General features: G+C 31.6%; 1 protein-coding gene and 1 pseudogene across 1 annotated transcript; both read left to right on the top strand.

Annotated features, from left to right (window-relative positions):
* The first annotated feature begins 2,624 nt into the window (after positions 1-2,624).
* On the top strand, positions 2,625-8,909 carry LOC146720933 (uncharacterized). The gene is made up of 6 exons (XM_085487625.1): positions 2,625-2,740; positions 3,197-3,335; positions 7,902-8,130; positions 8,309-8,473; positions 8,563-8,715; positions 8,785-8,909. Exons 3-6 carry the CDS (start codon positions 7,908-7,910, stop codon positions 8,907-8,909), a joined length of 666 nt encoding a protein of 221 aa, XP_085343751.1. The 5' UTR covers positions 2,625-2,740; positions 3,197-3,335; positions 7,902-7,907.
* LOC146720934 (uncharacterized) lies at positions 4,451-7,043 on the top strand (annotated as a pseudogene).
* Positions 8,910-12,551: the final 3,642 nt, after the last annotated feature.

Genomic DNA, 12,551 nt, shown 5'->3' with positions numbered 1-12,551 from the left:
GTTGTCTTTTGGTTTGGCCAACATATGTCGCATCGCAATCGTGACATGAGATCTTATAAACAACATTGGAATTAGTTGAAAATTGATTTTTATCTTTATGAACCTTGATAAAACGATTGAGTTTATCAAGACAACGATAACCTATAGTCATTTCTGTTTTTTTGATAGTTGATGCAATTTTGTCAGAAATGCTATTCACATAAGGAATAACAAAGAAATTCTTTTTTTCATTATCTCCATCTATTTTAGGAACCTTAGTAATATTATTATCATTAGTCAAGATGTTTAGTTTGGAATTAATAAGATACTTAATTCTTTGATTAATAGCGGAGAAAATAAATTCTATTGATGCTGGATAACATCTAATTGTTTTCAATTCTCATATCAAGCGGTTCTGACGATAATTTTAACTAATAATGTTCAAAAGAATTGATGACGTGGAATAGACCGTCAACCTGTTCTACTAACAACAGGGAACTCGTTTACATGTTTTTTGACATAATCAAAAAGTTTACCATCTTAACTAAAAAATGGTTAGCCGATTAGAAAAAATATCTAATTTAATAAATGTTATAAGCGTAACCCAATTTAAATTCATCGACTCATTAAACCAAAATGTTCATTAAAAAATAGACTCTAATGCGTAATATGTCATAATTTTTCTTAAAAGAATTTTTATTGTTTTTATATTTACTGAAGAAGGCTGAGGTAACAGCCGAAACGTTTTATTATTTTTATTATCATTGTATCTACTAAGAAATAAATCAATTATGTGTTGACATTACATCTCTCACTAATTTAATATGCTCGTTATAGTTGGCCCTGTCTTTCTAAATCTTAATCTTATTTTTCCTAGAAACAATTTTTATATATAACAATATATTATAAAATTATATAGAAATATATAAAATTATACATATAATTGCAAAATTAAATATGAAATATGTCTATATATAATTAGATACGAGGGTCACTATTTATATTTCGGGAATTGGCAACACTGATGTCATGTGAGTCCATCTGACGGTTCCATCGTAAAGTTTGACATTTTTGACGATATACGTACTCAGAACATTTTGTCATATGGACGCTATTTGTTTATTTTATATTTAGTTGAAAGTTTCGTCTCGGCAAAAAATGGAACTGAATCGTGAACATTTTCGTGCGATGATTTTTTACAACTTTCGATGTGGATTATCACAACAAGAGTGCGTCAATCAACTTAATTTGACTTTTGGCGATGAAGCTCCATCAAAAACCACTGTGTATCGCTGGTATAGTGAATTCAATCGTGGTCGTAGTTCGCTGTCCGACGAGTTTCGTGAAGGTCGTCCAAAATCGACTGTAGTGCCAGAAAACATTGATGCTGTGCACGAAATGATTAAGCAAGATCGTTATGTAACCTATTGTGAGATTGAGGCATCCCTAAGCATTAGTTCCACCAGCATATATGCGATTTTACATGAACACTTAACTGTGCGAAAGTTATGTTCGCGTTGGATACCACATAATTTGACAATCGCTCAAAAAAAGGCTCGTGTCGATTGGTGCAAAGAAATGCTTAAAAAATACAATCGCGGTGCTTCAAAAGACGTTTATAAAATCGTGACAGGTGACGAATCATGGATATATTCGTATGAGCCCGAAAGTAAGCAGCAGTCGACTGTATGGGTGTTGCAAGATGAACCAAATCCAACAAAAATTGTTCGCGCACGAAGCACTTCAAAGAAAATGGTGGTTTGTTTCTTCGGAAAAACTGGTCATATTGCAACAGTGCCTCTAGAGGATCGTAGAACAGTAAATTCTGAGTGGTACACAACCATCTGTTTGCCAGAAATCTTCGGTGAAATAAGGAAAATAAACAAGAGACGTCGGATTGTTCTTCATCATGACAATGCGAGCTCTCACACATCGGCTCAAACAAGAGACTATTTGAGCACTCAAAACATCGAATTGATGGGTCATCCGCCGTACAGCCCTGATTTGGCACCCAATGATTTCTTTTTGTTCCCATCCGTGAAGAATAAACTGCGTGGTCAACGATTTTCATCGCCCGAAGAAGCTATTGAAGCGTTCAAAAATCATGTCTTGGAGATACCTCATTCGGAATGGAATAAATGCTTTGAAAATTGATTTAAGCGCATACAAAAGTGTATCGATCATTGTGGCGAGTACTTTGAAAAACAATAAAAATATATTCGCAGTTTAACTATTTGTTTTTGTTCCTATTCCCGAAATATAAATAGTGATCCTCGTAAAAGAACTTTTTATATACATATACTTATATAAATATATATATATATATATATTGTATATATAATAAATAAGTATTCACATATATAAATATATATAATCCCAGCAAACACAGATTATAATTATTATATAATCTACAAGTAACACGTAATATAACAGAAGTTATAAATTATTAATGTTGATGTTACATAATTTTCTTTTGTAACAACAATTTAACTGTATTTTAAAACTGTTATATTTTTTTGGTATTTTCTAGTTATAACAGTATAACAATAATAAAATAAAAATATAACATGTTATATAACAAGCGTTGCGTTAGCATTATTTAAATGTTATATAACATATTTTGTAATAAGCATTACTTTTAAATTTTGCCGCGCAACAAGTATTTCCGTGTCCTGTGTGTGTACGTATGTGTTGCTGAGAAGAAAGCTCTTTCCGGTTTGCTGTTCATCAACGGAATTTTGGCGGCTAATTTATATCAAAGGTAATCGTTTCTGTCTTTATAAATAATCATCTAATATATACTAAATATGGATTTTTTACACAATGTGAAAGTAAATTGATTTATAATATTCTTTTTTATTAATATTTGTTCTAAATTTTACAAAACTGTTGTCCAAAAAATAGGTTATGCTCCACGTGCCAATATAAATTATTCATATATATCCTATTTTGTTACATTTTAAGGTGGATGAATTAGCTTTTTATTCATTTAAATTATAAACTATAATTATGTGCAAATTTCGATAATTTTTAATAAAGAAAATATGCAGTGAAACAGATTCATAAAAGCTAGTTATCGGTTCTTATAACTCTGTTTAATTGCATATTATTTAATTAGATGTAATGTTTATTGCTATTTATAATGAACATGATATTTAATGTATTGAAATGATATTATGTGTCGATATTAATGTATTTTAAATATTTTGTTTTACAGCATACTCCAGGCTCTTTGCAGAACATTGATAGAAATCAACGCTTGCCTAAATTGGTTGATTAGCGAGTTTGATTTAATTTGGCTTCGAAGCTGTTCCCTGTGTTACAATTCATTAAAAACTGCTGTTTCATCAAAAGTGGTAAGTAATTGATACAAATATCTGTAATAATTATACTTATGAAGTGGTTATGTCTAACGATGAACATTTGCATCTAGTAACGAAAATATGTAGTTAAATAAACCTAAAAAGTTATTAGTTTTTATTCAATTGCATCTTTTTTATTAATATAAGTGTTTTTCAATATTAATCAATATAAGTTATTTTATTATATATTATTTTATTTTAAATCGAGTTATTTAATTATATATTTCTTTCATTCAAATATTAATATTATATACATTAATTGCTATTTATTTACAATTACAATACTTTGCTATTTTACATTATTTTGAATGTTTACATTATATAATTTAATAGTATAATTTAATAATATATAATTTAATAGTATATATTATTTTTATCACCTATGCATTTTGCATGCTATGTACATATACTTATTGGATAGAACACATGATTTTTTATCAAACATATTACTTTTTAATTTTAATAAATGTAAAGTACTTCTCGTACATAGTTTGGGTTTGCATCAATAGTTTTTGCAATGAAATAATATTTTTGAATACGATTGTTACTGTTTGTGAAAATACTCCTCCAGTATCAACAAAATATTTAAGAAAAAACTCATTTTCAAATATCTTAAAAATTATAAAATAATTGATTGTTTTTTTTATTAAAAAACGTTTTATTTAACATTAATGTCATTAATATTTCTTTAACATTTATGAAGTATTTATTTTATTCAATTTTATATATATATATATATATATATTTTTATTTAATTAAAATATATTTTTATTTTAAGATTCTTTTCAGATTTAATATAGAGGTGTGTAACGCGCGTATATTTTAACAATATTTGTTGAGGTATAACTTTATTTATCATGCCTAAAGATATTAGATATTTATCACAAAGACGAAGGAATCAGATTATTAATCGAGATTTACGTAATGAAGATTCGATTTTATTACATAATCAAAATTCGACTTTATATTTAACTTTATCAAATTTAGAACCTAATGTAGTAGAAGAAGCGGTTAATATTAACACAAATTCAGAAAATTTTTGCACGAATAGTACATTATTCGACGAAACAAACCAATCTGATGAATTATCAATAGATTTTCAACTTGAGAACAATAATATATGTACTTTTGATGAGACAAATAATATACCCACATTGATAGATAATAATAAGTGCAACCATGAGCTAAGCTTACGAGAAGATTTACAGAAATTAATTATAGAACGTAACGTTCCTCACAATACTGCTAATGAATTATTGAGAATATTAAGAAAGCATGGCCATACTGAATTGCCTAGTGATGTTAGAGTTTTAGTTAATACACCACGTAACGCATCCGTAAACATAAAACATATGGGTAATGGTCGTTATGCACATTTTGGCCTTACTTCTGCTCTAGAACGATCTATAAAAAATTACTCCCAGTTTATTAACACAAATAAAATTAAAATAAATATAAATATAGACGGCTTACCTATTTCGAAAAGTTCTAATAGTCAATTCTGGCCTATCATGGCATCTATTGAAGATATCGGTATTCATACATTGCCATTCGTAATTGGTATATATCATGGTATGTGTAAACCGAGCGATGCGAATGATTTTCTTGGTAGTTTTGTTAATAAATTTTTGTTTCTTTTTGAAAATGGCATAATTGTTAATAACAAGAAATATAAAGTGAATATTAATGCAATACTTTGCGATGCTCCAGCCAAATCATTTATAACGTACACAAAAGGCCACACAGGATATTTTTCGTGTTCCAAATGTATGCAAGAAGGCGATTTCGTAAATAATAAAGTAATTTTTCCTGAAATTAATAACATTTTACGTACAGATGACTCGTTTAAGAATCGAATTCAAATAGAACATCACACAGGCGATTCTGTATTGGAAAAGCTTTCCATCGGAATGGTTTCGCAAATTCCGCTTGACTATATGCACCTTGTTTGCTTAGGTGTTATGAAACGGTTGTTACAATTATTGTTTGAGATGTTAAGTAAAATTTTTGTAAATTCTAGAATTTTCCATCCGCGTCAATAATAAAAGTCACGGTCGTTTTTGTATGTTTGTCACGGTAAAAAACTGTCATAAATTAAACCTGTCATCTCATAAACACTCTTTGCACACAAACAATTAGCGGTTTCGCAACCGTCTTTACCGGATACTTTTCGCGCTACAAGCATGCGCAAAATTGCCACGCGGCCTCGATCACCAATTAGAAAGAGCGAGCGGCCGCGCGCGCATGGCAAGACGCGAGTTCGTTGCGCATCTTAAAAAAGCGGCCAATAATGAGCTGTGCCCTCGAGTCACCTCGAGCACAATTCAAATTGCTCGCAATAATTGGCGCTTTCCAAAAAAGTGGGCTTTTTTCGGAAACCCATAAGAGAGAGCTCGCGCCCGAAATCCGGGCCTTATCGCTTTCCGCAGTGACCGCATAACGCAACCGCATATTATTCTGATCCGCTAAAATCTCGTTGACGACCGCCGCTTATTCCGTACTTTGTTCTCGATTAGATTTTCACTGAAATATTTAAATGTTATAAGTCTTGTTCAAGTAATTTGTAATTAAGTGTGTATTGAAATTAAACTTTTTTTAATACAAAAGAAAGGGTGACTTATCCTATTGTGTCGCGCGATCCTCTCTCACGCAGCGCGTTCGCGAACAATTATGGATTAAAGGAAATAAAGAAAATAGATTAAATGCAGAAAGTATTGATTCAATTTCACAATATTTAATAAATTTTAAACAAAGCGTTCCATCTGAATTTGCTAGAAAGCCTAGAACTTTAGTTGATATTGATAAATAGAAAGCCACGGAATTGCGTCAATTTTTGTTGTATACTGGAATAGTAATTTTGCAGTCAACCATTCCTCCAATTTTGTATAATCACTTTCTTTCTCTTAGTGTTGCAATAAGAATAATGGCTAATCCACAAATACGTACAAATGAGACAGGTCTTGCTTATGCACATTCTTTACTATTACATTTTGTATCCAATTACAGTACTATTTATGGTAAACAATATCTATCACATAATGTTCATAACCTTCTACATATTGCTGATGATGTAAAAAACTTTGGTTGTCTTGATAATTTTAGTTGCTTTAAATACGAAAATAATATGCATAAAATTAAAAAGAAATTGCATCAATGTGGGAAACCCTTAGAAGAACTTTCAAATTGCATATTTGAAGAATTACAGCAACCAATTATACAATACCCTATCGTAAATTATCCGGTTGTTGTATATACAAATAAAGCAAAAATTTCTCATTTTCAATATAAAAACTTTAAGATTGCAATAACTGAGAATGATAAATGTGCTTTGCTTAATGATAATTCTGTAGTTTTTATTTTGGATATTATTGAAGAGGAAGATATATTATTTTTTCGCGCAAAACGTTTTCTAAATCCGAAATCTTTTTTTACTGTGCCATGTGCTTCTGAAAAACTTGGTATATTTTTAATATCAAGTGCAACTAATTCAGAAATTATAACGATTCCACTCAATGCAATAAAACAAAAATGTTTAATATTAAAATATATGAATAAGACTGATTGTTATATAACAATACCGCTTTTACATACTAATAATTAGATGTTATTCATCGTTAATAATTTAATATTTTTATTTAATTTTCCGTACTTTTGTAAAGAATCAAAAATTTATTTTGAATAACGTAATATAAATGTCATTTTAATGTATTCCTTTGTCTTTGTGAAAATACTTTTAATTTGCATATTTGGAAAGGCGCAAATTGAATAAACATTTGTAAGATTGAGTATTTACAAATTGTATTAATATTTAATTTTTTAATTTTGCAATACTTTATGTACATAAATCTTATGCATAAAATTATAATTTTGATTGATTAAAACTATGAACTATTAAAAAATATAATTTATATCATATATATATATTGTAATTGCAAGAGACGATGTGAATTAAAATTAATTTGATTTTAATTTTTACTAGGCTAGTAATAATTTTTATATCTTTAATTTTATCTTAAATATATGTAGATGTAACAAGTATTCTTTATGTATTATTAATTATTTATTATTAACAAAATTAATATAAATGCATTTGAGGATTGTATTTCAATAATATAATTATATCAGTAATATGGCATAAAAACGTATACATAAGCAATATAATTTTATTAAAATTAAATATAAACGTATATTTTTCTTACAAAATATTTATATTATTGCATAGTTCGAGTAAAAAATATTCTTGTAAAATCTATTTATTACATTGATGAAAATATATGTGTACATATATTAATATTGTATAAAATTTTAACTTATAAAAGAATTATTTTATAACAAAACTTTGTCTTATTTTTGTATTTATTAATGCAAAAAACTTTTGCATTAAAGCAAAAAAACTTTTATATTACATATGATATCAAATGTGATTTTTAAAATTTTGCATTAAAGCAATCAATTATTTTGATCAATAATTTTGTCAATAAGATATTACTAATGTGATTTGATGTATATACATATTTTTATTTGTGAAGAAATTAATTTATATACTGTTTTTTTGTTTAGAGAAAAATGGATTCTGGTGGTACTATAGGAAAAAGATATTCCGTTGTCAAGTTTATTATAGATAATTCATACTCAGAAATACCAACAGCGTGGCTTATACTAGATGACAATCAACAACAGAAGTGCTGGTGGCCACGGACAGCAAATGCTGCACCTCTAATCGCAAACTATGCAAGTCCGAATTTTGAAACTTGGGATCAATATAATATTGAACTCATAAAACATTGTAGTAAGTACTTATGCATTTTTATCTTTTGTGTGTTATGATTATATTATATTACACTATTAAGAGTCATTTAAGTTTGCGCAGAACATATTTATTGTAATGTTTTTATTGTGATTATTATTAGTATTATATTATTATTATCATTAATGCGCAATTTAATATATCTATTTTTTTATTATAGGATCTTTGGAATCTGCAAGAAAAAGTGCAGCTGACTCCAACTACCAAACAACCGACGAAGACAAATTGGGACGTGGCAAAAGACAGCATACTTTGTACAATCGATATAGCAGTGAAGAAGAAGAAGACGACGATTATGTACATCGACCAATTGCTAAAATTAAGAGTACGTATTAAAACAGCATGTTTTATTATATTTGATAATCTTCATTTTTAAAGGGCTATATAAGAAAATTTTTTTTTAAATATTTACAGAGAAAGAAAAAGCAAGCAGTATGAATAAAATTACATCTGCTTTCCCACTGTGTCCGGACAATTTAACCTTCAATAATTTCACCAACAATGAAATTGAAAGCATCAAAACTGTGATTGATTCAGTAAAAAAGATTCCATTATCACAACCTTGTGGTACGTATAGTATGTGATATTATAATCTTTGATATTTTGATTTTTATTACATATTGTATACATTTCCAGAGAAAAAGAAAACTTCTTGTACACAAGAAGTGGATATACGTCAGATTTGTGATATTCCCATAATATTTCAAAGTATGTATATTGTCATGAACATCGATATACAGAATGGACTGAGCATCGAATAAGAAGTAACAAACTGACGTCATTAAACGTCAAAATAACGTCACACGACGTCAAAATAACGTCATTTTGACGTTTAATGACGTCAGTTTGTTACCTGGGTTATTTATTGATGTTCAGTTCATTTTATATGTCGATGATCATAAGTATATAAAGTCAACAAAAATTATATTCATGTATATATATTGTTGCGCCCCCGTGTTACGCCCCTGGATCTACATCTTTGTATCGGGTGATACTTTTCGCGGGATCAACTCTTTACGCCTCCGGGAGATCGTCGTCAAGGGAGTTGTTGTTAAACAACTAAGGGTCTTCTTCTGTTTTCGGGAGACATGACAGTTTTGGTCTAGCGGTCGCATCGTGCGGACGTTTTCCGAGACCGGAGCTTCTTTGCATTACGAATGCACTATTTGTTATATTTCATTGGTTTCGTGTATTGGTTCCTCATATTAAAGTTCATTTCCCTATTATGCGAGTGTCTTTATTTCGCGCGCGAGTGAGAGTGACTGTGTGTGAGTGACTGAGCGAGAGGCGTCCCGAGGACGCAACATTTTGGGGGCTCGTCCGGGATCAAAACCGAAAGAATCGCATCTTCCTGAGAGAACGCCAAAATGACGACTCAACATTCGCCGAAAGCGACGCGTTCCCGAACAACGATGAAGGAGATAGACGAGACGGATGCGTTGCAGACCGCACTGCGAGAACTACGAGAAATGCGGGCCGAACGAGAACATCAGCAAGCTCGCTTTGAGACTCTTCTCCGAGAGAAGGACGAACAGCTGCACCAGCTCGAATTGAGGATCTCCTCGCAGCAAACTAACCAGCTAAGTCCTTCTAATATAAGAGCTTCTGGGGATACACGACTGAATTTAGCTTGCGCGAGTACCGCGAGTGCCGCGATAGCCGCAAGTGCCGTGATAAACGCGGGCGAGACGACCGGTGACTTTCGTGCGAAAACGGGCTTAAAACTGAAGCCCGATACATTCGATGGAAGGGTTCCGCTGCGGGAGTTCCTCTCCCAATTTCTTTTGATAGCCGTCGCGAATAATTGGGATGAGAAAGCAAAAATGATTACTCTCGCTGCAAATTTAAGGGGAAAAGCTCGGTCCGTTTTAGAAAATGTTGAGAATTTTGAAGAATTAACATTCGCGGAATTAAAATCAAAATTAGAGTTGCTTTTTGAAGACGGAAACTTGACGCAAAATTATTACTATCTTTTTACGACACGGAAGCAAAAATATGGAGAGGATTTCGCTTCCTTTGGAGCCGAACTTGAGAGACTGTCGTGTCTGGCTTACCCCGAATGTCCATATGCGGTCCGCGATAAAATAGCATGCGCGCAATTTGTCTCGGCATTAATAGACGGGTTTGTCAAAAGAGCCCTTCAACTGGAGGGAATTACATCTTTAAATTTGGCTATAGAAAGAGCTAAGGCTATAAAAATAATTCAGGGGGATAGTTTTGATAGAAAAAGACACAATTTTAGTAACAAAGGAAATTACGGCAAAATAAGTCAAAATCATCAAAAGGGAGAGAGGAGCAACACGCGAACCGATTCCGAAAAAAAGAAAAGCGAACGGTTTGACTCGAAAGGGGAAGCGCAAGCGAACAATTTTTCGGTCAAAGGGAAAGAATGTTGGTCTTGCGGGAAGATCGGACATTTGCGTTTTCAATGTCCTGAGGCGAAGGAAAACTAGAGGTAGTTGAATTTTTCGGGGAAAATTCAACTCTTACAGAAAACGCCCCGACGTCCGATTTTGTTGATCTCATTGATTGTAGTGTTAGAAGGATTTCTAAGAAAGATTCTTATTCGTATTTTGGTAGATTAAATAAAAAGGAGTGTCTTTTTAAAATAGATACAGGCTCTGATGTTTCCATATTAAATAGCAGATTAGTGGAAGAAGATCTTGAAAAGATTCGAGTCAATGATATTAATTTAAAATATCCGACGGGAGAAAAATTTTTAATTGAATTTTTAGTAAAAACAAAAATTGAAATCGGAAATTATTCAGTTGAAATTCCGTTATTAGTTGCTGAAATTAATGATCAATGTATTTTAGGAATGGATTTTCTTAAAATGATTAATTTGGAAAACGTTTTTGATAAAGTTTTTAATAAATCCATTTTTGACGATAAAGATTTTCAATGTTCAAGAATAGAGAATTTTCCAAAAGGAATCCCGTCTATTTTAAAAGAACTTTTCGAAAAGAGCTCGATTCATTTGCAAAAAAAACAGAAAGAAACCTTTGTAAATTTTCTAAATGAATTTCAAGATCTATTCTCCTGTAATATTGTTGCTGGGAATTGCAATATTATCGAACATGTCATAAATGTAAAAGACTCTCTCCCCATAAAACAGGTACCCCGTAGGATTCCTTTTCAGATGAGGGATGAGGTTGATAAAATAATGGAAGAGATGAAAATAGAAGGAATCATAGAAGAATCTCAAAGTCCTTGGGTTTCGCCGGCTGTTATGGTCAAAAAGAAAGACGGAACACTGAGATTCTGTGTTGATTACCGGAAACTTAACACTATCACGGTAAAAGATTCCTATCCCTTACCTCGAATTGACGACATTTTGGATCAGTTATCAGATTTGGAAGGGCAACTAGCTCGTTGGTTGGAAAAACTCCAAGAATACGACTTCGAAGTACAACACCGGAAAGGAGAATCTCACAAGAATGCCGATGGATTGTCCAGACGACTATGTGAGACCTATGGGTGTGGATATTGTGCCAAGGTCGAGATAAAGAGTACGTCTGAAAACGAGAAAATGGTTGCACGACTTATATTCCAAACAGAAGATCTGGGAGAATGGCGTAAAGATCAAGAAGAAGATCCTGACATTGCCGTTTTTATTCAGGGAAAAATGAAAGAAACGCGACCATCTCGTTCTGAATTCGTGACTCGTGACATTTCTGCTCAAATTTATTGGACTTATTGGGATGCATTAATTCTTCAGAATGGAGTCCTTTACAAGAAGTGGGAAGCTCCGAATTTAAAGTCTAGTTTTCTTCAATTGATTGTTCCTCGAAAGCGAGTTAAACAAGTCCTTGAGGAAGTACATGATTCTCCGTTCGAAGGTCATTTTGGTGTAAACAAAACCTTAGAAAAGGTACGAAAACGCTTTTATTGGGCGACTTACAAGCAAGACATTGAAAATTGGTGCAGATCTTGCAAGGTCTGTATTTCTAAGAAAGGCCCCACAGGAAAAGGAAAATCTCCTATGCAGATCTATAATGTCGGAAGTCCTTTTGAAAGAATTCAAATGGATATCCTAGGTCCACTTCCAATAACTTTTTCTGGAAACAGATATTTAATTGTCATCGTAGATTGCTTCACCAAATGGGTAGAAGCTTTTCCCCTGAAGAATATTAGAGCAAAGACAGTGGCAGAAATCTTCATTTATGAGTTTATTTCAAGACATGGAGTACCTTTAGAAGTACATACCGATCAAGGGAAGAATTTTGAATCAAAACTGTTCGCTGAAATAATGAAGCTTCTCGGAATTAGGAAAACGCGAACTACTGCGTTGCATCCTCAGTCTGATGGTCAGGTCGAACGACAACATCAAACAATAATCAATTATCTAGCGAAGTATATTTCACAAAATCAAAAAGATTGGGATTGGTGGATTCCCATGTTTC

The sequence above is a fragment of the Nylanderia fulva genome, unplaced genomic scaffold (genome assembly GCF_048542155.1).
Source record: "Nylanderia fulva isolate GAGA-0341 unplaced genomic scaffold, ASM4854215v1 Scaffold581, whole genome shotgun sequence".
NCBI lineage: Eukaryota > Metazoa > Arthropoda > Insecta > Hymenoptera > Formicidae > Nylanderia > Nylanderia fulva.
This window is presented reverse-complemented; position numbering and strand designations above follow the sequence as displayed.

Coding starts and splice junctions, on each gene's coding strand:
- LOC146720933 (XM_085487625.1), top strand. CDS start 7,908: ATGGATTCTGGTGGTACTATAGGAAAAAGATATTCCGTTGTCAAGTTT. Junction 8,131..8,308: donor TGAACTCATAAAACATTGTA/GTAAGTACTTAT, acceptor TTTTTATTATAG/GATCTTTGGAATCTGCAAGA. Junction 8,474..8,562: donor ACCAATTGCTAAAATTAAGA/GTACGTATTAAA, acceptor AAATATTTACAG/AGAAAGAAAAAGCAAGCAGT.